At 46.1% G+C, this 26,518-nt stretch overlaps 1 protein-coding gene across 1 annotated transcript; it reads right to left on the bottom strand.

The window, feature by feature from the left end:
• Positions 1-2,921: 2,921 nt before the first annotated feature.
• On the bottom strand, positions 2,922-4,634 carry FOXI2 (forkhead box I2; the record flags this gene model as incomplete). The annotated part of the gene is made up of 2 exons (XM_079900118.1): positions 2,922-3,364; positions 4,088-4,634. 2 exons carry the CDS (start codon positions 4,632-4,634, stop codon positions 2,922-2,924), a joined length of 990 nt encoding a protein of 329 aa, XP_079756244.1.
• Positions 4,635-26,518: the final 21,884 nt, after the last annotated feature.

Consider the following 26,518-nt stretch of genomic DNA (forward strand, 5'->3'; position numbering starts at 1 on the left):
TCAGTCACCTGAAAATTTCCACTATTATTTGGCAATGGAAAAAATTCCTAAAAACCTGGTATCCTGACAATTTTGTCTTTCTCTTCTGAAGTTGGAAACACATCATTTCTATACTTGAAACTATTCAGTGCCACTGAAATGTTGATTCAAATGAAGAGTTGAGTATTTCAGTGACACTCCATCGTGTGCTTATAACATCTTACCAAGGCACTCCTTTTGTAAAGGTTTGCAGTTAGTTTTAAAACAGCTTGGAATTTTCCTCAAGAGAAAAGCCATAGCTAGCTTACAGCACCTACCCGTGATATGCAAAAGCACAACATTTTGCTATTTCAAAGACCAAAAAGACAGAGAGGTGGAGATGAGACCCTGAGCCCTGGGGAGAGGATTCTTCTGGCCTCGTGGCAGCATTTCCTCCATCTGACCAAAAGAAGCTGGTCCTTCAGTTGCTCATGTGCAGGCTGTCCTAGAAACTAAGGTCAAATTCACTGAGTCCTGGCCCAAAGAAGATATTTAATTATAAACCGATAACAGGCTTCTTTGTTCTTTTTGCTTATTTTGATTTCAGTAGTTTCTTTCCTCTGGGAAAATAGATCTTTGGGCTAATGCAAAGTGGTTCTGAAGCTGACTGCCCCAGGGCCCAGAAACTGCATTTTAGTCTCTCCCCTTCCCTGCCCCTCTGTTATAAAAATACATCCAGACACATAGACTGTCATGGAGAAGGGATGGTTTCTGATTTCCAAATGCCCTGCACTGTCAGAATTACTTTAAATTCTACTTTTCTCATGAAGATTCCATCTATTTGGTTATACCATTACCAATGAATGGCATAAAGTATGAAGGGATGAACCATTTTTAAACATCAAAAACTGATTTTTAGTCAAACAAACTAAAGGTTGAAAGATGTTTTTGAAACTTTCCCCCCCTCTATTTTGTCAGAAAAACCATTGTTGGAAGATAAAAAAAAAAGCAGCTTCGTACCAATTTCTGGCAGTCATGCAGCTATGATACACAATGGTTTTTTTTTTTTTTTTTTTTTTTTTTTTTTTGCGTTACGCGGGCCTCTCACTGCTGTGACCTCTCCCGTTGCGGAGCACAGGCTCCAGACGCGCAGGCTCAGCGGCCATGGCTCACGGGCCCAGCCGCTCCGCGGCATGTGGGATCCTCCCAGACCGGGGCACGAACCCACGTCCCCTGCATCGGCAGGCGGACCCTCAACCACTGCGCCACCAGGGAAGCCCCACAATGTTTATATACATATTTATCAGCCAATTTTCTGAAAGCTCTATTAATTGTAAAAGTGTACATTGTACTTTCCCAATGTTGTCAAACTTATTTTTAAAAATTCCTTTACTCCAAGTTTCCTGCAGGTGCAGAGTCTAAACTGAAAATGTTGGAAATAGTGACGGATTCCTCACATGTAGAGAACAGCAAGTGGATTCGAGTTACAGTATGTTGGTGTTTATTTTTTAGCATTTGTTGTTTATTAAATGGGCCTGAGAAAAACTTCTTTCTTTTCGTAAGGTGATGATTTTCTTTTTCTGGTTTTCTTAAATTGTATTACATTTGGGGAGTGTTTTTCCCCAAAAAGATTTTGGGTTGGTTGTAAGTTTGGCTGGGCAACATAGTATCACAACAGAGCCAGGACGCTGCTTGCCTTCCCACAGCCTGGCAGCAGAGAGAGGCGAAGCTGAGCAGTTTGCAACTTTGTGCCTCACCACCCAGGCTCCAAATTCACCGCGACTCCTGGCTTGTTCTAGCCATGCCCGAAGCCCTTCCGCTTCCTCTAAAACTCGCGCCCTGGAGGCACCTGCTCTGCTGGGCTCGCCAAATCCCCTGCCCTCCTCCAAGCTCGCAGGGTCCTCTCCCTGCTCTTCCCCAGGGAAGACGCCTCTCCTGCGCGCCCCCAGCGCAGGGAAGGTTGGTGCGAGGCGACGGCCGCTCCAGGAGGAACCTAATGATCCCGGGCCCCGGCCTCCAGAAGCTCGGGGAGGTCCCGAAGTCAAAATTTTTCCTCCCAGTGGCTGTTGGCTGCAAAGATAACCTTCTGGGTAAATGTTATACAAATTGGGGAGGAGGGTTTACATTTGCACAGAAGGCAGCCGCTCCGCGCAAGGAGTGGGGACTCTGGGGACCAACTTGGGGGATGAGGGGTACGAAGGGAGAGGAAAACAGGAATGGTTTCTCCGGCGTGCGAGTGTGGCTGGGTGGCAAACCTAAACCCACCCTGAGACTCCAGCGCGCTCGGCACGGCTCTGGTGGCCCCCGGAGGCGCCTGCTCCTACGACGGACTCAGGGAGGCAGGCGCTGAGTGGCAGGGAAGGAGCTGGTGTCCCCAGGGCCGCTCATCCGCAGCCCTCCTCCCATCCAGCCCTCAGGAAGTCCCTCGTACTCGCGTCCGGTCCCGACCATCCCAGGTGCCCCTCGCTGGCTGCACATTCCCCCCGACGGTGGGTGGAAGCCGGCCGGCCCCCCGGGGCTGCTCCGGAACCCCGAGGGTCTCCCTGGAGCGCCAAGGAAAGGCCCTGTGCGCTGGGTGAGCCAGGCTGGGAAGGAGGAGAAAATCCTCCCGACAGGGGCCCGGGCGTCCCCACTAGCACGTATGAGAAGGCTCTTTGGGGTGCGCCAGGTTCCTTCACAAAAGCTGGGGTGAGCGCCAGCCTGTGGCCCCTTTAAGGTGGAACCCCCTGGGAGCGTGGGTTCGAGGTCCAGGTCAAGTGGAAGCACAGGGGGAGTGGGGAGCTCCCGCTCACCCCACCTGGATGGTCGCCTGGGTGAGGGGTGCACGACGGGCTGGCTCGGTTCCCTGCATCCCGCCCCGGCGCCCTGCGCTCCCTGAGCTGCCCTGACCCCTGCGGAGCGAACACGTGGGGCTGAGCTCATCTCCTGTGGACACCGCACGCGGGACAATCCCCGGCCTCCCTTCAAACTTCAGTCCCTTCCCGACTGTAGACGAAGTGACCGACGCGGAAGCCGGTGGCCGCCGTCTGATGGCCGGAGGCGAAGCCGAGCGCGGGGCCGGGGGCCTGGGTACCGTGGGCAGCGACCGTCGTGGATCTCCCGAAAGAAAAGTCGCCCGCCAGGCCCCCGGGAAAGGTACCGAGGCCTCCAGCCAGGGCGCCCATGGCCGAGGCGAAACTGGAGAAGCAGGCGGCTGCCTCGGGCGCGGGAGGGGACGACGAGAGCCGCAGGTCCGGGGAGGCGGCGCCCAGGGGCTCCAGCTCCGGCGCCTCGGCTCCTCCCGGGCTCCGGGCACCCGAGGATGCGGCCGCGCTCGCCTCCCCCTTCCTCTTCCTCTTCCTTCGGAAGTTCCCATTGTCGAACATCTTCTCGCAGTTTGGGTCCAGGGTCCAGTAATTGCCTTTACCTGCAGAAGAAGAAAAGGCCCAGATCAGAAAAGCCGGATTTGACCGAAGTGATGTGAGAACGTGAGAAATGGAGGTCAGCTTCACCGGTCCCTCCGTGAGTCCTCACGCCCACCCCAAACCTTGAGGGGGTGCTCTCTACCGGATCAGGCCTCCACAGTCAGACTCGGAAGAATGTGGGCATCCCAGAAAGACCAGGGAAGGGCGACCCCCAGGAAATACAGAGCCTCGCTAAGGTCAAGGCCAGAGAGAAGACCTATGAGGTGCAGAGCCGAACCGGCTCTCCTCTGGCACTCGCTTTGCCAGTGGAGTGGAGCCCACAATGCCAGGCCTCTCTGCAGGCTCCAAGGCTTCCCAAAGCGGCATCTGATTTGTCTTAATCTTCCGGGTGGCCACCGTGTTTCCCATTTTACAGCAAAGGACACAGGCCCAGAGAAGTCACTCCAAAGGTCCGCCAGCAGACTAGCTTCTTCCTTAGCGGGAGCGCGCGAGAATTAGAGACTCCTGTTGCCCTAGACCTCAAGTCAGGGCCGCGGGCTCTGCTGGCGTCCTCGAGCCGTCTGCGGCCAAGTACGTGTCGCTTCCCCACCCTCCTCCCGCCTCGGCACCCTCAGCTGTGCAAAGAGGACCGTGCTGTCCAAGGCCCCCCGTCCCTAGAGTGCCAGGAGGCCAGCTGCGGGAATCCGCGGAGTCCTGGACGGGGCGTGGCGGTGAGCTTCTGTTACCTGGGTCGTCCTCGTCGCGGGGTACCTTCTTGAAGCAGTCGTTGAGCGACAGGTTGTGGCGGATGGAGTTCTGCCAGCCCGCCTTGCTGCGCTTGTAGAAGGGGAAGTTGCCGGCCACGTACTGGTAGATCTGGCTGAGCGTCAGCCTGCGCAGCGGCGCGCTCTGAATGGCCATGGCGATGAGCGCCGAGTACGAGTAGGGCGGCCGCACCAGCCTCAGCAGCTCCTGTTGGCCAGACAGGCTCAGCCACGCGAGGTCGGCGCCCGCCAGGCCGCCCGGGGCCCCGAGGAGCGGGCCAGGGGCCCCGTAGGGGGACGCGGGCGCGGGTCCCGGCGCGTAGGGCGCGGAGCTGAGAGCGGGCGCGTTCAGCCACAGGCGCGGGCCACCACCGCCCGCCACGCCCAGGTCGCCACGCCCGTAACCCGCGGGGTGCGCGGCCGCCCGGGCCTGGCCGTGCGGGGCCGCGCAGGGCCCCGAGCCGTCGCGGTAAGCGGCCATGGCCAGGCGCTCCCGGGTCTGGGCGGGTGGCTCCGAGCCGAAGCTCATGGGCGCCCCAACCAGCGCGGCCGCCAGCAGCTCCCAGTGCGGCCCGCTGGGCCCCGCCCTCCGCCCTTTAAATGCCGTCGGGGCCCGAGCCCCAGGTGAGTGTCGGCGGCGAGCCCCCTCCCCGACAGTTTTAGAGGAGTGTTGTCTCCATCCCCGCCCAGGGGTCAGCTTTCCGCCCCGCCCAGGTCCCGAGGCGCTCTCGACGAGCCGCTCCAGTAATTCCCAGACCCTGTGCTGTCTGCGCCACCTCGAGCCAGAATCTTGGCCACTGTCACCCTGGGTCCCCTGGGATCTCGCCGATCCCAGCCTCGTCAGGCCTTCAGGGCCCCGCAGCCCTGGCTGCCCTGTACCCTGCGGCAGGTACCACGTCTCGCGCAGGCCCCCAAGATTTCGGAGTGGGATCCCCGTCCAGCGCGAGCCCCCCTTGCTCGTCCACCGGGGACTCGCTGTGTCTTTTGGGACACCGAGTGAGCAGCAGAAGGGCCAGTGCGAGCGGCGGAGAAGGCGAGAGGCCCAGGCAGGGTCTGGCCGGTTGCGGACGGTGGCGCTGGAGTCGTCGGGAGCCCCCGCCACAAGCTCAAAGGCAGACCGGACCCCTGTAAGCGCGGAGACGCTGGAAACTCGGGACGCCCCAGTCATCCAGGGAGCCCGAGACCACGCCTGCCCAGTCCACGCGCAGTGGCCTCGGGCACAAGGTGCGGTGGGTGGCAAAACCCTCTGCTGGGTTTCCCTGGCCCCGTGAAAACAGGGACATCCCTGCGGTGCGCCCGCCACCACCCGGCGGGCCCTGGCTACCCCGGCCTGGGGCCGCGCCCGAGGCTCACGCACGGAGCCGGGAAGAGCAGCGCCTCCCAGACTCCGAGCCGGGGCCCCTCGCCCTCGCGCGGAGAAGCGGTGATCAAGGTTCAGAGATAAGGAGACGGGCCCCGACGTTCAGCGCCCGCAGGGTTAGCACCCTTCTGGTAGAAATCGGCCTCGCCCTGGGACCTTCCCAGCATCCCGGGGCTGTGCAGGGTCAAAGCCAATACATCCAATTCCTTTAAAAATCAAACGTTCCAACCCACTTGTCCCACGCCGCCCCCTCCCCGCACTCTTGGAGGTGGGGAGGGGGCAGGAGGGGGCGCGTGGGCGGGGCTAAGGATTAGACGGAGTGAAAGCCCCGGGCTCTGGAAATAAGGGGCCCAGCTGGAGTCAGGCGTGAACGTCGGTGTGGTCTTAGGCCTCTCAGGTTGTGATTTCGAATTTCATGTAAAACAACCAATTTGTGGATCTATTTAACAAGTAGCAGAAGGGAGAGCCCCTCTACTGCCACGTGGGCCTCTCCTCTTAGAAGTAACAGCCCCCTGGGAAGTGGTCTCTGAACTACAGGCAGTTCTGGGGGTTTGTTTGTGCTCTGAGAGGGTAGAGACCAGGGACCCTGGGCTCTCAGACGACGTCAGGAAAGAAACCACCGGAACTGGTTCATGGAAGTTAGCTTCTCAGCCGGCCTGTACCGGCCCTCCCCTCTCGCCTTCCCACAGATTTCCAATTGATGTCAAAAGCTTGTGGGCTGTGAGGATCCCAGGACCTTTCAGAACTCCTCCACCTCGTCCCCCATCACTGCAGGGATAGTTCTGGGGGGAAGGGGAACAGCAGTACTTGGGATGGGAAGCACGCCCCGGTTTTTTCTTGCTTCTGTGACAAACAGCAGCTGTTGTGACCACCTAGAGGGTGGGATAGGGAGGGTGGGAGGGAGACGCAACAGGGAGGAGACGTGGGGTGTAGGTATATGTATAGCTGATTCACTTTGTGATACAGCAGAAACTAACACACCATTGTAAAGCAATTAGACTCCAATAAAGATGTTAAAAAAAAAACCCGCAGCCAGAACCATTGGCCTGTCAGTTTAGAGATTTTCAGTATCCTCACCATTTTAAACACACGCTATCTCTGTAGATATGACAAGCTTTTTGGTGATGGCGTCTTAAAGACAGTGTCTTTCCATCAGCAAATATGATTGCAGGCATGACTTGGATGGATTCATTACCAGCAAACTGGGTATCAGCCCCGCACACACCCCCTCCCCTCCCCTTCCCTCCCCTCCCCTGTCCGTAGTAGTCATACTTAGTTTGCTGAGAGTCAGCAGTTTTCCACACCTGACACTTTGAAATGGCTGCTGGTTAGGGGGCAGCTTTCCAGAAACCACCCTTCATGAGAATGGGACATCACAGAAGCCACACAGCTATGCCTTAACCTGAACTATGGGGGTGATGGAGAAAGAGTGCGATGGGAGACACAGCCGGGTGGGCGGACTTGCCAGCCAGGCCTGAATCCACAAAGACCCGGCCCCGCCTTCCCTTTGTTCCAGCAGCTGCTGTGTGACCTGCAGAGGCCCTTGGAAGAAACCTGCTGCACCTTGTGGGGGGTTTGATTGCCCAAGGCTTCAAATGTAGGAAAACTTGTCTTGGTGGAGTGACACAGTGATCTAGAGGAAGAATCAATTTTATCTGCACTTACCTGTACTGCATCATAATAAAATCAAAGATACTGAATTCTAAAGAACATCCTGGGTCATCTCTTATAATGTGAAAGAATAAAAACAGATGATAGTCCTTTCCAAATTCCTTTTCATTTTAACAGCCTTTCTTCCTGTTAATATTGTAACTCTTTACTACTTGTGAGTTTCAGGATTTCTAAGAAAATCAGTTGAACCTTCCTGAAATTTCCGTCAGTTTCACCTTACAGAAGTCATTACAACTTGTGCTGTGCAGGAATGTCCATCTTTTAATCACCCTTCCTTGCTTTCTGAGCCCAGTGTGCATCTTCATCTCTACTGTAGTAATTTCCTTATTTTTCAACAGATTGGACTCATAAAATGAGTATCAGGTGATGCAGCGCAGTCATGTGGGGGAAAAATGTTTTAACGTTTGAGTCGGTCTTGGATGGAACTCTGATGAGAATTTTCCAAGAGGAAAAAACAAACCAACCCCCCCCCAAAACAAACAAACAAAGAAAAAACCTCAGGTGAAGACATAACAAGGGAAAAGGCTATGCCTTTAGAGTCCCCAGCTTCCCCTGGGTCCCTGGCCCTGCCCAGGAGTCCTAAACAGAACTGGTCCCCTCCCTCAAACATCTGACCCATTGCTTCTCCTTCTCAAACCTGACCCACTGCCTACTTTGTGGGTAGGTCTCCCCAACCTTCCTCCATTAGACTCCCAAGGACACCACAGCTGTCTTCCTTCCTCTGGTCACCGTGGGAGAGGTGTCCTTTCTTCACCACGTCACTCTCTCTTTGCTTCTCTTCAGCAGCCCAGTGTCTGGAAGGGTTGCCTCTGTTGGCTGTTGGTGCGTCCTTCTGTCTGGAGAACACACCTGTGCGGCCCAGACGGGCGTCCACCCCCACGGCTCCAGTGAACCTGCTCAGGCATAGTCTCTAGTGGCCTCTGTCACCCTAAGTCCAATGGTCACTGTTACTCCTTTTGCTTGACTCTCAGCAGCTCCTGACACATTTGAGAATCAACACCCCTTTTTCTACCTGCTTTTGAACTCCGTCCTTTGGTTTACCTCCTCTTCTCTGGCTCCTTCTCAGGCTCTGGCTTGGCCTGCCCTCCATTCAGAGTTCTGTTCCAGGCCCTCTCCTCAGTCCTGTGGCTTTAACTACTGACCATAAACTCCCAGTTTCTCAACCTCTTCACTATTGGCATATTGGGCTGGATAATTCTGTGCTGTCCTGTGCACTGTAGAGCGTTTAGCAATATCTCTGGCCTCTACCTGCTAGATGCTGGCAATACCCCTCTGCTGTGACACCAAAGATGTCTAAAACATTGCCAACCATTGCCTATAGGGCCAAATCACTCCTGATTGAAAACTTCTGCATTAACTAATGATTTGGTCATTTTTATCATCCATTTGGATGTCTTCCTCTCCAACTCAACATGTACTGAATTCATTATCTTCCACACATGAGCACTGAGAGCAGCCTCTAGCAGGTGAGGGCACTCCCTACCCCCCACAGCCATCGAGGAAGCAGGAACTTCAGTCCTACAACCACAAGGAACTGAATTCTGTCAATAGCAGGAATGACCTTGGAAGAGGACCAAGGTCCAGATGCAGCAGCCAACTCCTTGATTTTAGCCTGAGCAGAGAACCTAGCCCTGCCTTGCTTGATATCTGACCTACAGAATGTGAGCTAATAAGTGGGTTTTGTTTTAAGCTGCTAAGTTTGTGGTAATTTGTCACACAGCAGTAGAAAACTTAAAAACACAACCACCAAACCAAACAGGGCCGTGTCACCCCAGTTCAGAAACCCCACCTTTGTGGTCATAAGAAAGTTCCCACTTCTCATGGGGGTTGTGTCTCCCCCGAGAAAGGCCCTGCCCCTGTGCCCTTGCTTCTCACCATCCCCTGTGTGGAACTCCAAGTAAGGCACACCCACTGCTGGTCAAGGCTGATTGGTGGGGTCTAGTTAACTCTTTTAAACATTCAGAATTGGAGAGAACTCAAGGGGGTTTTGGTCTTTGAATGGATCAGTTACAACATCAACAAAAACTGGCCTTGACTTTTGCTGCTCTTCTCTGTCAAATAATGTCCCAAGTTCTGGAATTAGCTATGGATTTCTGGTTGCTTACTCTAGAAGGGGTCAGGTCAGGGGTCACTGTGACCAAGAGCTCAGGCCCAGGTGTCAACCGGACTTTGGTTTGAACCCTGTGGAACGTAGGTCAATGACTCCACCGCTGAGTTCCATTTTTTCCCCCACCTGTGAAGTGCTTTGATGTATTAAGTTTCTCAATGAACGCATATCCTGTCTCCTTACCACCCCATGGTAGTTCATAACTGAAATTTACTTCAAACTCTTATCACTGAGAAAAATTACTGAGACAACTTTCAGACTGTGCAGACTGCCAAACCTCTTCTTCAGCAGACGTAGACGGTGAGGGCTGCAGCCGGCGGACGTAGACGGTGAGGGCTGCAGCCGGCGGACGTAGACGGTGAGGGCTGCAGCCGGCGGACGTAGACGGTGAGGGCTGCAGCTGGCGGACGTAGACGGTGAGGGCTTCAGCTAGACAGACTTGGATTCAAACCTTGGCTCTGGTCCCAACCGCCCGAACGGGTAGGCTGCTTAACCTTTCCAAGGCTCAGTTTCTCCTTCTGCAAAGTGGAGCTAGTAGCGCCCAGCTCGTAAGTTATGATGAAGACTAGATGAAATCATGCGTGCCAAACACACAGAAACATTAAGTCCTTACTGATAGTAGGTAACGGTATTTCTTCTCTCTCTCTCATTCAAACATCCATTGGTCTGGAGAATCCAGACCTGATCCTGAGTTCACCGTTTGTCTCCCTACATGTTAAATACACTTTCATACCTAAATATGTTATCCACATTCTTGACATGAAACTGAGGAAAGGCTTTATTATAATATGTTTTCTCCAAATACGCTCTAGCGTCCTTTACTAGGGAAAATCCTGGCTGTGCTGAACTATGTTTAAACAGACCCCATCTTATTGATTTTAAAGCTGCTTTAAATATTATATGTTTTAACTTTTATTCTAAAAATGATCAAACATTGAATTCAAGTTTGTAAATTGTTGCTGTATTTGCTTCACCTCTGTGTAGCTATGTATTTTGTTACTGAAGCCTTTAAATACAAATGATAAATCTTTTGATTTATAATTATGTTTACCCTTAAACATGCATCAGTCTTTAAAAAAAGACATTCTCCTGTGTAACCACAATATTATAACCACAACTAACAAATTAGCAGTGATTCTTCAATATTATCTAATACACACTTCATACTTAAATTTCTCCAATTTTCCCTAGATAACTTTTTAACCTTTTTCTTTTCAAATCAGAATCCAGCGTGCCCACGAGAGCTATCTTGTATTTTTCAGGTACTTTCCGTTTCTTTTATTCTAGAACAGCCCCTACCTCCCTCTCAAACTGAATATTTAAAGGCATTGACTCTTTGAAAACAGCAGTCCCACCATCTAGATGTGTCTGATGGTTTTCTCCTGGTGACGTTTATTACCATATTCCCTGCATTTCCTTTATACTGGAATTTAGCTCTCAAGATTGGTGCAGATTCACGTTACGTGGTTTTCCTCCATCATATCAGGAGACACGCGATGCCAGGTTATGCCTCTCTCACTGACTCTGAGTTTGATCACTGGGCTAAAGGAGTGACATTGAAAAGACAATTAGGAACTAATCCATGGGATGATGCTTGGATACAATAAAAGTTCTCTGGTGGTCCAGTGGTTAGGACTCAGAGCTTTCACTGCTGTGGCCTGGGTTCAAGCCGTGGTCAGGGAACTAAGATCCCACGAGCTGCCCAGCACGGCCGGGGGAAAAAAAAAAAAATCCAACTCCCCCTGCGTAAAGGTATCCTCCCCAGGTAAGAATTGCTATTGATTTTATTTTCTATTAATGGTTGCTCCCTAAATCCATTACTCTACTGCGAGTTGCAAAATAAAAATTTTCTAACTCTGTCATTCTTTAACATTCATGAACTGTCATTTTTCTGTAAAACAGAGCTGTCACCAACTGGATTTATTGGGTTTCCATGAACTATAATTTATATTAAAAAGACCAGAAAATTACACACTTATTTCCCTTTATTGATCAATTTTAAGAGTAAGGAGTTGGTGAAACAGTCACCTTAATTGGAAACAGTAAGTTCTTGTTTTGTTTTGTTGGATTTCTCTGAGTATCATTATGGACTCATAAATGTTTATATATTTAATGTTTTAATAAATTATACTTCTTTTTGTGATGTATATATTGTCCAAATCTGAGGCATTGGGGGTCCCTTTGAGCTGGCCACCATATCCTTTTGACATGGTCCCAATAGGCATTGGCCGTTTCTTTGCTGTTTCACACAGCAGTTCTGGGCTTATTTTGTACTTTCTCTGACCCAGACCTTGAATCAACTATTTCTCCAATGGGCCCTGGCTCCTTTTTAGAAGGAATAGTATTAAGAGACTAAAATATAAGGAGTAGGATATTTTCCTGGCGAAAGGGGTAACATTGCTTTCAGACCTTTCAATGGACAGAGCTAGGAAATACATTTTTTAAAAATCATGAGTTAAGGGCTTCCCTGGTGGCGCAGTGGTTGGGAGTCTGCCTGCCGATGCAGGGGACGCGGGTTCGTGCCCCGGTCCGGGAAGATCTCACATGCCGCGGAGCGGCTGGGCCCGTGAGCCATGGCCGCTGGGCCTGCGCATCTGGAGCCTGTGCTCCGCAATGGGAGAGGCCACAACAGTGAGAGGCCTGCGCACCGCAAAAAAAAAAACAAAAATCATGAGTTAATATACTTATTAAAATTTAACATTTACAAGGTTTGTTTAAAAAAACTTTATACCTGTGTCTTCTTTCTCTTACACTGGAAATCTGATTCCTAGTCACTTTAGCATAATTACTTCTTGCTTTATCTCACAGCCTACCTCCAATAACCATGCCAGTATCATTATTAACAGAAAAACTATTGAATGAGAATTAAGACTTCTTTGCAGTTCTTTTTTATAATCCTTAAAATACATCCCACTAAAGAAGTATAGTCAAAGCAATATGTTATAAAGTCCCTTGAAAGTTTTCTTTTCTCTGTGTGGTCTGTTGCTGTTTAGGCAGATGGTTGGGCTCGTTTCATTTTATTCCATGTATGTGTAAAGGCTGGAATTTGCTGAGCAGTAAGAAGTTGGAAAGCACACTCGGTCATTTAATTGTACAATATTTATTTTCTTTCCTGTATGTATTTAGTAAATAAATGTGATAGACGTCATATAGGGTTACTTGAGTATTAAAAGTTATGGCTACCTTTGGGATCATCTAAGGATGTTCTAAGTGTTGTGGTAACATTTATTATCTTGTATCAGGCAGACATTTTCAGGGACTGAGTGGGACCATGCTAACAGTGGTTGGCTTTGACAGTGAGGAAATGTCAGATGGACCCCGGTTTGAATCCTGGTCCTGCCAATTACTAACTATGTGATCCTGGATGAGTTAACTTGGACCCTCACTTTCCTCATTACTAATATAGTAATAGTAACTGTCTCCCAGGTCCCCCCCGCCCCACTGGGGCAGAATGATATCATGCATATAGAGCACTTTGCACGTTTCCTGGCATAAAATACGTGGCAGTGAGTGTTATTAGGGCGGCAAAGATTAGTGCATTTTCTCTCTTCACTAGTCTGCTTTATTTTTTCAGAAAAAAAAAATTTTTTTTTGTTTTAAATAATGAGCTTGCCTTGCCGTCATTGTAGCAAATAAACAGTAAACTCCAATAAGCTGGGAGTGAGACAATGATTTTATCCTCTTTAGAATCACGTGACGACTTTGTTTATTCATCCCGCCTCTTCCCTCTGTAATTATGTGGCTGTACTGCCACCTAGTGGAAAGTCATAGAGTCTATTTCCTCAAGTAGCCCCGTTTCATAAAGAAAAATCCCACATTGATGTTACAAAATAGGTAGCTTAAGTTCCATTGCTTCCTCGGTATAAAGGTAACGAAATCGACAAGAGAAAAGAAATATTCAGAATCCATAGTCATCAATAAAGATATTTTTGAATGAAAAACATTTAAGGATATAACCTACCTACAGAGAGGGTAGGCTTCTTTCATTATAAAGGTTTCTTTTATATTTTTATGTCTGTATTAAATATTCTAATGCCAATTTTCATGATCATTCTATTGAATATTTTTTAATGTAATAAATAGACAGGACTTTTTAACATTTTACTTAAAAGAAACACTGCAGTTAAGTACCATGAATATTCCTTTGATTAAAAAATAATAATAATGTATTGGGAATGAAAATAAAGTCGCACCGATGGTGAAGCTAAGCCCATCCAGTGTAGCGGCGGTGGCGGGATTGCCTGGGAGCCAGGGGACCGGCGTTCTCGTCTGGGTTGTGCCTTTCCCATCTTGGGTGACCTTTGGTGGGGAGAGTCCCCACCTGAGCTTCATCTGTACATGATCAGGTTGGATGAGAAGGTCTCTCATCTTCCATCTTGTAGATCCTTGAATCCTTAATTACTGGTTTATCAAGGTGAGGCCCGCTCTTTACGACTGCTACTTACCAATTATATGAACATCTAAGTCCTATTTCTCCTGTGAAATGTACGTGGTCATATAAGTAGAATAGATCAGGATGGAGACTAAGCTGCTCCTGACTAGCGGATGGGGCATTTCTCCTCCTTCCTTGCTCCTGCCCAGATGTAACTCTGACTACACCTTGTAATGACTAAAGGTCAGAAAATCGTTTTCTTTTCAATTTCTTATCATTCTGTTTCTTCAACTTAATCGATGTCCCCTGATTCCTGACGACTCTGGTTCAGGAGTGAATCAGGCCAGCAAACACAGGAGGACAGAAGGGGCTGGGCTCCTGGCTGCTTCTCGCCAGAGATGCAGATGGAGATGATGTGAAACACTGAAAGGAATGGTGTCATTTCCCCATCGTTGGCACTTGGTCTGTTTAGGGGCCACAAAGAGAAGATACAGCTCTCGTTTATGAAGACTGCTGCCCCTCCAGAAATGAGGACAGTCCGAGTGGTCTTCCAGGTCCGACCCATTCTCCGACCGCTTCTCACTGTTCTCCTGTCCTGCCTGACACAGAGCATGAGCTAAGAATGCTCGTGCCAGGAATCACAAGGACACAAGAGCTCACAGCCTGCCTAAGTGGCAGTGAAGTTAGCATTTAAGAGCATGGGCTCTGGAGTTAGGCAGTCCCGGCTTTGAATCCGTGTCGCTGCTCTGTGCCTTCGCCTAAGACACTAAATCTCTCTGAGTCTCATTATCCTTGTATGTGACATGCATGTAATAATAATACCTGCTCCACTGGGTCCAGGGAGGATAAATCAGGTATGCACGCTAAGCACCTAGCTAGTGCTTAAAACATTATCATTCAAGTCACTAATATATAGTAAATCAAATATATTAATTTTATAATATAGTAATTACATTTTATATTTTATCCTATACTTTGTTATATGGTGTACAATATAATTATTATATATTATGTACATTATTTATATTACACTATATTATTTAGTAATATATTAAATTAGATTAAAATATTGAATTAAATATTTGTTATATGGTATAATACTAATATGTGAAAATTTATTTTTTTGATGATTTATTTATTGAATTGGTTTTCTGGGAGACCCGGCTGAAGGAAATGATGTTCCTATTTCTACATAATGATTCCATATAATTTGGTTCTTAGCTTTTGCCATTTCCACAAGTCAATTAGATCAGTCTGGTTCTCCTTCCTCTTGTTGTCCTTTCCAAAATTAGAGCATTTTTCAGGGGTTCCCCCACCCGGAGTTTGCTTCTTCAGTATTTTTCAAACCTTTGGATTTCTGCAATTTTGTCCATTTTGTGTGTAAGCTGTGGAGATGCTCTCTGGAACGGATTGGTACCCTCAGCTCATACCCTCTGACCTCACGGATCTCATCTGAAGGCCCCCTGTGTCCACATCAGCTCAAACATTGTCTACGATGATCTGGAATTGAACTAAAATGCTCTATGTCCAAAGGACTTCCATCCAGAGCCCTTTACCTTGCCAGGCGCTGCTTCCTCCCTGGCCAATGGCCAAGCATTGCTCTCTTTCCATCAGATTCTCCCAGCGGCTGGTGGGAAACAAGTCATTTTCCTTGGTATTTTAGAAATTCCCCTGCGTCTCTAGTTACCTTTAGATAACTACTCACACAATGGCAGCTCTGCAGACATCTGTCCAGTTTAGTGGCACATCTATAGAGAATTGCATTAAGAAAAGGAAACCAATCTAATTACAAGATGATAATTAGCTGTGTGTCTCTCCAGGCACAGGGTGGGGCTGGGGGGCGGGCATCGGTTCAAGGTTGGACCTGAGGCATCATGGGGGGAGGGGAGACCCAACCACCCCACATAGGTTATGAGGAACAGGGCTGGTGGTCCAGCTTCATTTCCCACCCAGCCTGGCTTTTCCAGTTTACTGGCACTTTCCCTACTTTAGAGATGCTCCTGAGGGACAGAGAGCCTGGCCAGGGAGGCTGAGCTGCTCCCAGCTCCCAGTCGGGCCACTGACCACCCCTGTGCCCTTGGGCACATCCCTTAAACTTTCTTGAGCCTCAGTTTCTCCATCTGTAAAACATGCCATATCTCAGAGGGGTTTTGCAAAGGACAAAAAAAACCAAACATGTCGTAAAAGCACTCGTAATGCACTGTACAAGATTGGGTTTTTTTTCTCTACAAAAGAAGACACTTCGTTGAGGAGTAAATATGCACACCTTTCAAAAAGAAATGATATTCAATGAAACTTTTACAAAACCAGAAACATTTTAAAGGTCTACACTTCTCCCCACTTATTTTTAAAAGAAGAAAATTTAAAACTAACTTCAGCCTGATGGGTCTAAGTTTCTTCTTAGATATCAATGTGGTTACAGCGATCAGGGCTGGTTACTTTTACAAAATAACAAATAATGAATTTAGTGCCAGATATTGTCTGTAGCACTCATTTATACTTCTGCCTTTCTAGGTTTTTCTGTATGTTCTTTTGTTCTAACAGCATAGAAGCCTTCAGAAGCAACTTTCCCATCAGAAGCAGGGTTTCCATTAGCTTCTGCCAATGGGAGGTTGAAAAGGCAGGGGAAGGCATGAGTTACTCTGTTTCGGGTGGTGCTACCAGCCAAGTCAGGGCCACGAGTCAAGGGGAGCAGCAGGCGACTGGGGGCAGCTGCAAGCTCTGTAGCAGCACCTGTGGCAGTGGGAGGTGGGCTGACTTCTTCCCATGGAGCTGGGGGTCCGTAGAACACAACTCCTGGAATCTTGTCCAGGGGAGCAGAGACCGTGGGCCGTGGGCTCATGTGAGCACTGGCTGCACTGGCTGCAACAGCGATGTGACAGCTTTCTGCAGCTCCTGACGTCATTGTAACGCTGCCTTTATGCAATTAGTTTATCACTTAATTCCCTGTGTTAAATCCTCTCTGTTTGTAATACCTGGAGTAGTGTCTGTTTCCCGATTAGACACGGATACTTGGAGAGTTAATTTGGTGTTTGTTGCTGAATTATTTTGCTGTTGCAGTGTTACTTTTGGTGGTTTGATTCTGAATCAGGGCTACCAGCAAAAATGATAACTCTTCACAGGTACACGTGCTTTGGAATACACTAACGCCCTTAGAGACGTTGTCTCATTTGAGATTTTCTGGTAGTCCACAAGACAAGAGAAGTAGATGGCTATTATCACCTTTATACAGGCAAGGAAACAGAAACCAAGCTGGTTCAGTAACGTTTCTTAACTGTAAACCTTCTGTTTCAGGTTTAGTTCACCTGTCAGAGGCTGATGTGTGGTACCCAGCACGTATACTCGCCGGAAAGCACTCCCAGGAGGAGAAGGTGACTTCTCCACTTTAAACTTCATGCGTCTCCTCCACCCTGATTGCACAATACCGTCTGGATGATTTCTTTTTCCTCAAGGCTTGTTCATGGTCATCACTTTAACAAGGTGGCACCTGCATGAAACCTGCAAGTTTATGCCAGTTCCTGTGATTTTTTTTTTCCCTTGGCCACACATCTCAGTTCTCATGAATTACCACAAGGATGTGTGTTAATTCTTAATCAACAAGAATTTACTCAACACCTACTACAGGCCAAGATCTGTGTTAAGTCCTGGAAGGCGTGACACTGTTTAGAAGCCAGCAAGCCAGTGAAGAAGGTCTGAGACAAGTGTCTAACTGCAGTGCAGGGCAGCAAAGGACCAGGCAATGCAAGGGCACATAGTGGTTCACTGTAGAGGCGTGATCTTATCAGGATCAGGAGGTCAAGAACGAGGAAGAGGGGATGGAAAGGGCAAAGGCGCTCAGGGAGAAAAACCTGGGACAAAAATTTGGAGCAGGCGAGGATAGCTAAGCTTGCTATGATAAGATATATATGCACTATTTTCTTCTCTAAGCCGGGAATTTTATAAGGTGCTCAAGGTGAGCTGGAGGCGAACAGACCCAAGAATATATCAAGACTTCTCCCCTGGTTCAGTTCATGGTTTTTCTGTAAATGTTATTGCTATTTCTACAGATAAGTCTACAAATCAGGTGCACAGCTTGGCAAACTTTCACAGAGTCAGTTCATCTCTGCCACCAGCACCCGGAAGTTTACAGCACTTTAGAGAAGTCCAGAAGGCCCTCCTGCTCCCAGGCGTGGATGCCCCTCTTGAGGAGTAACCTCTGTGCTGACTTTTAACTTGGATGAGCTGTACCTGGTTTTGAACTTTATATAAATGCTAACATTAGCATGTGCTGTTTTGTCTAGCTCCTTCATTCAACATGTTTTGGTGACATTCAGTCATATTGTTGCAAGTACTTACAGTTGATTCTTTGTTGTTGTTCCGTAATGTATTCCATTGTGTGACCATATCAAAGTTCACTTACCCATCTCTCCTGCTGGCGGTTATTTGTATTGTTTCCAGTATTGTGGCTACTAGATACAGTGCTCCTATGAACATCTTATACGAATCTTTTGGCGAAGATGTGTGTGAATTTCTAGCGTAGAATTACATACTCAATGAGGTATGAATACGCTCAGATTCATTAGATGTTGACATCTTTCCAAAGTGGTTGTACAAATTTACACACCAGCCCTGTCTGTCTGAAATTTCTAATTGCTCTGGTCCTCAACAACTTTTGATATGTCCGACTTTTCATCGTATTGACTCAATACCATTTGGGTGGATGGTAAAGGTAGGGTTTTGTCTTCAGGATTTGTAATGGTTAAGGTCCATAAATGCAGTATCTTGTCCTGAGCCCTAGTAGTTAGATTGGCAGTGGGCTATGTTTCGCTGGATCGCGTCATTGAATTTTCAAACCTCTGACATTTTCTTCCCTGAGAGCTCATATTTCTGAAATGAGAGCTTCTTGTTATAGCCTAACATAGCTAAACACTCTAACATAGACACCAAATCCAGGTTCTGGGGGAGTATTGTTTTCAGCATACATGCTTTTGATGTGAACAAGAACTTTAGCAAAAGTGAAATGTAAGACTTGACAATCTAGTCGTAAATGTCTTCAGAACATAATTCGTTGCTGCTGCCATTTTGACAAAGAAAAACTATGAGTCTTTTTTTTTACAGCTGTCTACCTGCAGGGGAGTAATGCAGTAGAGTGAAAAAAGGCATAAGTTGTGAGCTTGGGACCACTTAGTTTTGAATTCTTCTCCACCATGACTTGTAACTAAACAAGTTACCTAATCTAAACTTGAATTTCCTTATGAGTTAACTTGGGGTAAATCAGCAGTGACCATCCCATAGCATTTTATTTAAACACCAAACATGGTGGCTCACGTTAGAGCATTTAGTTCAGTAACTGGCACTCAGTAAACACTCAATATTTGTTAGCTAGAACGTTTTCCTTTTGGTGGGTTGCTAGTTATTTTGATATCTATTTTGTAAATTGCTGTAATAAACTTAAATATGTTCATTTTTAATCCTGTAGTGATTTTGTTTTTATTTGTTATTAAAGTAATATGTACATAATGCTAAAGGTTTAAGGTGAAATATTAAAGTCTCCTTCCCCATCACCAACCCTATTCCCGGAGGTAACCACTTTTAATTCGTTCCGTGTTAGATATTTTGAAGTTTCCTCTCTAACTTTAAATTACATGCTTGTACCTGTCTTTTTTTTTTTTTTTTTTTTTTTCAGTACGCGGGCCTCTCACTGTTGTGGCCTCTCCCGTTGCGGAGCGCAAGCTCCGGACGCGCAGGCTCAGCGGCCATGGCTCACGGGCACAGCCGCTCCGCGGCATGTGGGATCTTCCCGGACCGGGGCACGAACCCGTGTCCCCTGCACCGGCAGGCGGATTCCCAACCACTGCGCCACCAGGGAAGCCCTGTTTTCTTTTCTTAATTAACTTTTTAATCAAAGTAATGGAAATTTATAGCAAAACCTTATTTTCTTTCCCTCCCATGTACCCCATTCTTCTCCATAGAAATAATAACTTTTAAGCTCTTTCACTTGATTTTTAAAAGATTTACCTCCACATTTCAAATAATATGCAGATATTGTTATTGCCCGATTCACTAATTTTTAGCTTTACTTATTGGCTTTACTTTAAGGGAGATGAAATTTTGGTTCCCCTATACCTAATCCTCCAACTCATTGTCCCAGTTTAGTATCATAATTTTTATTTAAATACATTTTCAGTGTTTTAGCTATTATAATTATGTAAATATCATTCACTGCTGACCAAGTCAAATATGATTACATTTTCTTTTATGTAAATTTTTTATTTTTCCAAGGGTTAACAATTGCTTCAATTTTTAAAAGTGACATTGTTTCTCTTGAACAGCTGACTGAGTCTTTCTATACCTCCAATACTCTCTCCAAGGCTTATCAGTACAATTCTTCACATAGCCTAACTTGTGAGATAATAAATTACCTAGCTTTGTGTATGTGTCTGAGAAGTAGTCTTTCTGGAGTCCTTCTTTTAATTTTTCTAAACCAGGCTTCCTACTATTTTCATGGAGACATTTCTCCACCATTATCCAGGGGATTTCTTTTTCCTCTTTCCTCCTTGAATCCCCTGCTTTCTGGGTCTCATACCTTTTCCCTTTCTTGGATTATTCAGTTCTTTTAATGGAGGGTACTTCTTGTTGTTTCTCAAGAAAGGGTACTTGGGAAGTATTTGTTCTTCAGATTTCATACTTTGAAATTTCTACCTTCATTATGATTAGTAGTCTGTCTGAGTATAGATTCATATGTTGGAAATTATTTGTACATAGAGTTTTGAAGATGTTTTTCCATTATAGTCCAGCTTCAAAAACTTCTGAGAAGTACACAGTTATTTAAAATTCTTGATCCTTGGGTTGTGGTGTATTTTTCCCCTTGGAAATGTTCAAGGTCTTCCCTTTGCTCTTGGGATTCTGAAGATTCATGATTACGGGCTTCTATTTCTCTGATTATTCTGAACACACTTTCTATCCAGAGGCTCATGTCCTTTGATTATAAAAATATTCATATTGACATTGTTTTTATATCATTTTATCCCATTCTTCTCTCCTCTCTCTTTCTGTAATGCCTAATAGTCAGGTGTTAGACACCCTAGATTGACCAACTATTTTCTTTTCATTTCTGTCCTATTAATTCTCCCTTTTCTTATTATTGTTCTACTTCCTGGGAGAATCCCTTGAGTTTATGTTCCAATTCTTTTATTATTTTTTTAAAATTTTCATGGATACTTTTAATAATTTTTTTTTAACCAGAGTACTTTCTTATTTTTTGACTGTTCGTTTTCACAGCTTCTTGTTCTTGTTTCATGGATGCAAAACTCTCTCTTACCTCTTTTAAGATATTAACTATAATTGTTTTGAAATTATCTTCCTCATCCTGTGTTTCCTCTGCTTCCTTTGAGTTCATTTAAACTTTTTAATATTTTATTCATTTCCATCTGTATCTTTCATATTGGAGTCTGTCATTAAAAGTCAGGTGATGCTTGGCCGACCAATCATATTTAGGAGTGAGGCAATAAAAAAGTTGGTTGGTAGCTGTGTGTGTATGTGTGTGTGTATGTGTGTGTGTGCACGCACACAGAAATCAGGGCATCTTTTGAGTTGAACCCTGAATGTCAGCTCAGAAAAAAATATGTTGTGGAGCTGGGAAGGGGAAGAAGACCTATGTCTCACTGTTCATTTTGTAGACCCCTACTTAATCTCCGCAATGTGAGTAAGATATTTTACTCCCATTTCCCTTTGTGCCTGGTGCTCAGACTTAAGTCTGAGACCCTCTGGTTTAGTGTTCTTTCTTTTTTTTCTTCTTTTTTTTTTTACCTTAAATTACATTTATTTAATTAAGCCTTTAAATGCAAATACTAGTGTTGTTTCTTTTATGGGTATAGGGTACTCACAAACATTGGATGGGGGTCTAATTGCTCTATTATATGGACTTTCAACAAACCATCCCTTTGTCTTTAGTCGTTTACCCATCCCTGCCTTTTTCTGTTCTTAACATGTATTAGCTTGCTCCCACCTACGTGTTGAATCTAAAGTTTTCTAAGGATTAGCATTTGGGGACCCTATTCTCAGCATTTCCTGCATCCCCACCCCTGCCTTAATCACCAACCCCTCTATCTCCGTTTATCTAAACTTCAAAACCTTTGAGAAGTTACAGAATTTCTAAAGCAATTGTTGAAACCAGAGCTTCTGACCTATTTCTGTAAAATAGCTGGTCTCTAGGCATTAGACTGAGACCTCCCTGAGTTAAGACTTAAAGATTATTTTACCATGTCAAGTAACAGGAGAATAATTTTGTGTGGGAACCAGAAGTGTATTGAGTTGAGTGTCTGTAACCTTCTATTGGGGGAAGTGTAATTCCCAGACATTGAGTGTCACAGAGGAGGAAATACATAGAAAGAGAATCCCCCCCTGGTGCTTTAGGGAAGGATTCTTCATCTGATTCTATGCAGGGAACAGCAGGGGTGTAGGTGAAACAACACCCTCTTGTTTCAAGGAAGCAGCTGACACCAACTCCCAAGCACTTAATAGCCCAGCTGGATACTTTTGGGGAGTCATTACAGCATTTGTCCCTAATGGGGATCCCCCTCAGCAAAGATGAGCCAGCCTCAGCTGGTAACTTAATCCTCACGACACCTTCACTGATGACACAGAAGACCTGAGAATGGGAGGCTTGACCACGAACACAGTTTAATTGCTTATAATAAGAACCACTCTTGGCTGGTGAGCCGACATCCCAGGCGGCAGGACTCCTCTTGTCAACAATTAATCACTCAAGGGGGAGAATAATCAAAAGTCCCATCATGTCAAAGCAGGATGGATACACAAATTCTTTCAAGAAGTTACCTGGGGTCTAGAATCTGCCTTGAAGGAATCATGGTTTTATTTTTCCAAGTACCTTCCTTTAAGTGCAGAGGTGATCAAATTACTGATTGCAAAGGACAGCTCCAAATCACCTTTGAACCTTTGCAGCACGAACTTCCTATCACGTGCGTGAGGGTAATTTTGCCAGGAGCTACAGCAGACTGAACCTCCCAAAGGGTTCTCCAGCTCTGAAACAAGCACTGACAATGCTTCAGTGGATAACAGGGTCTTTCTAAAAGAGAAGGTCACGGGCTTAGTCTTTGCTTAAGCAAGGCAGATGTGCATTATTCAGCTGTTTACAAAACTGCTGCTTTCTGGAAAAAATCAACAGCCATATCACGTGTCCTGTACAGTAACTGGTTAAATAGCTGTCGAAAACCAGACTGGATCCTTCTGGTTCTGATTTTATCTGAGGCATGACTGAAAAGCACATATGTTGCCAGGTTTAGTATAGCAGCCCTGAAGCTCTGGGCAGTGTCCCTGCCCTTGAAGAGGACTGGTCCTTCCTGTCCCCCCTGCCTTGTAGGAGACGTGGCAAAACAAAGGGACTTTTTCAAAAGCTCTTTATTTATTTACCGAGTGTCATTTCTGCACCTGCATTTCAAAGGAGGCTTCATAAATATTGTATAATCCCTTTAAACACAGAAATTTTTTAAACAGAAAAGAAGATTTAAAAAGTGTATCTTATAGTAATTTTCCTGGTGAGTAAATGTATGTGAAATTATTGTGAAGGATGATGTCAGAATGCGCTTTACGGGTTTAAAGACAAGTGTTAAAATATGTTTTATCACGGAGTAGTCATGTCTTTCGTGTAAGAGATTGTTGCTATTTTTTCTTAGACTAAGGTCATTGGAGGGGAATTTAAACTGAGTTGGTAAAAATTTACTTGTCCCTAAAACTGTGTTTTAAAAAGGGTCCTATAGGGCTTCCCTGGTGGTGCAGTGGTTGGGAGTCCGCCTGGGGAGTCTGCCTGCCAATGCAGGGGACAAGGGTTCGTGCTCCGGACCGGGAAGATCCCACATGCCGCGGAGCGGCTGGGCCCGTGAGCCATGGCCGCTGAGCCTGAGCGTCCGGAGCCTGTGCTCCGTGGCAGGAGAGGCCACAGCGGGGAGAGGCCCGCGTACCGCAAAAAAAAAAAAAAAAGCGTACTGTAAACTTTCTAAGGTGGAGTGGCTTTTCATTGTTGGTTGATTTAAGTGCCGTTAATGATTCCTTCTGGAAAAAAAAATATTTTTTTTAAGAAATAAAATGTCCCAAACTGTTAATATACACTTTATTCTCTTCACTGAAGGTTCAGAGAGAAATAGGAAGGTGAGACATCTACATGCGTGTGTACATTCAGAATGAACAGACAAGCCTATTTTAGGCCTATCAATCTTGACAGCTCCTTTTTAATCCTTTGGATTTGCACAGATATGCAAACAGAGGAATCAGAAGTGAAGAACTCACAATTTAGAAGTCACATCAGGGCTACAATTGCTTGAGAGCGGCGATGATTTGTAATTCGTTCATTTCACTCTGAATCCAGAAATCTATGGTTCTATTCAAAACAGAAACCAGAAACCATCGATAACGTACAAATCCATGTGAATGACATGCTTATGTGTAAATGTCAAATCTGAGGAGCCACAGATATGCTCTACACAGAAATGCCTCGACTTGCCTGCGAGTGGGGTGTCTACCCACTGCCCCCCTGGCACTGGGAAAATGAAGGCTGATAAATAAATGAAACCATTAGCATCCTCCTTCACACGTTCTACAGGGGGATACGATGGGTCTTTTAAACACGCTGTAACAGAGCCTTTTAAACTTGAACTTCTCCCAGTCCTCTTGTTCCCAAGTCAAAATTGGTCATGTACTTTATACTAGTTGAATATTATAGTTTGACCTCAATGCAGATGGAGGACATAAGAATCCAAAATGTATTTCTTCTAGGGACTGAATGAACCTCAGGAGTCTACAGTCGTGTATAACGTGAAAGTAGAAAGCACTTAGCCAGGTGAGCTCTATGTTTTATCTTCTAGATGGAGCAGGACACGGCATGGCTGGCTGTCGTCCAGAAGCACTTTCATTAAATCACGGGCTCTCTTTGAGCTCTTGGTGCTCGGGGTACGGCGCCACCATAAGTCATCCGTCTTCTGGGCTAGTAAACCACCGTATGATCAATTCCTCTGCAAAGGATGATCATAAAATTTCTCAGAGGTAACCGCGGAATTCTCATTTCATGAAACATCATGAAGTGACGCATTATGATCAACGTTTAGTCAAAGACAGGGATTAAAATATATAGCCAAGGCATGCCATGGTGGAGGAGGTGCTTCTGAAATGTTGATGCTAAGCAGACACAAAGCAGGTCCAGCTGGGTTGCTAATGGGTCTGGCCATGTTCATCCTGTGGCTTCTGGGAAATGACTTTGGGCTTCATCTGACACATCTTCCCCCTCACTACTCCCACCCCACTCCACCCATCTGGCCCTTGTCCTGTGAAAACTTCACATCAGCACTAACTTATATCTCTGCTGGAATTCTCTGCAATCGGGTTTGAACTCACCAGGCAGGAAGACTAAGCCACCCACACAGGAGCAGAACAGAAAGGATGCTGGATGCTTCAGAGACAGCGGTCCAACAGGATGCTCTGCGCTGGCCCCAAGTTCAGGGCCAAGTAGTGGCATTTCTTTCTCTGTGACCTTTGAACGTAGAAGAGGTGTAGGAGTGGACACTCCATAAGCCCCTTCAAGTTCTACAGTGTTGACGTCTCATTGCTACTCAGCTTCGTCATAGAGAACCCTGGAGAGAACGAGAATACTTTATGACATACGTGGCCCCATAGCAGTGGCACGCGTATCACTCTGTTGGGTGCCAGTTTCTCTTCACGCTTTATGAATAATCCTATAATATGTGGAAAGAAAGAAACAATGGGGCGCAGCAAAGCACTCTGACTTTGGAGGGAATTCAGGGGGAAGGGAGTCTTGCTTTAAAGGCCGGAACTGAAAAATATACAGGGAGCTGACGCACGTTGCAGGGTTCAGAATTCCGAGCTCCTGTGGTGTGAACGGCTCTCTCTGCTCCCACTTCCCAAACTCAGCCAATGGAAGTGATCATTTCTTGATGGGATCATTTCTGGCAGCCAGGAGGCTCCCAAGTCACCTCTCACTGTCAGCTAACACTCATTTTCTCTTTTTCTTTTCCTATTCTTTCTTCTTCCCTCCGAGTGGTGCGCACACGTAGCTGTCCTTGTGACGGGGGCCCTCTTGTGCGACGTATTCTTTTTAGCGTACAATCCAAGAGCTTCGCCTACTGTTTCCTCCACAGGTAATTCTCAGCATCTTCAGCGTCGTATTTTATGTGGGTGAGCGGGCTGCCGCTGCTACCTGACACCTTTCAGGGACGTTGACTTCCTTTTGTGAACTTGTACAGACACTTGTCTAAATTACTATTTATGGAAGATTTGTGGCCTATTGTTTCAGAAAAGCACTGAAAGCATTTTCTACCCGTATTAGTATCTCAAAGTTGACGAGTCAATAATTTGAATTCCATTCTTGAGGTAAGCTTTTTTAAAAAGGTAAAGAAAACCTATACGTAAGCATTATCTACCAGTGTTAAGTATTTTTTGTGTCTTTAAGTTGTATTCTGGTAGCATCAGCATGCTGATAAAATTATGATAAGTGGTATTTTAAGAAGCTAGGTAATACACCTTTTAGTGAAAACATAAAGTGTGAAGGCTGTTTTTAAAAGTAATTGTAGGTAAAACTAAAAATATATGCACAAACACATCTCTTTATAAACACACATATGTGTATATAAACGCAGACATATGCATAGACACACATTTGCATATACATAAATGTATGCGTGCACATATAGTTTTTTAAAAATTATGTGTATTGCTTGGCATTTTAGTTCCTTAATTTCATAGCATCTCAGTTATCTATCTCCTTTGTACGCCTGCATTGGTTTCTTAATATCCTCCTATGGGTTTATTACATTTTATTTGCTACTATTGAAACCCTGACTCATTTTCTCTTGGGGCTGGGTCGGAGTGTAAATGAAAAATATTAAATATCAACAG

This window comes from Stenella coeruleoalba (genome assembly GCF_951394435.1).
Source record: "Stenella coeruleoalba genome assembly, chromosome: 16".
In the NCBI taxonomy this organism is placed as follows: Eukaryota; Metazoa; Chordata; class Mammalia; order Artiodactyla; family Delphinidae; genus Stenella; species Stenella coeruleoalba.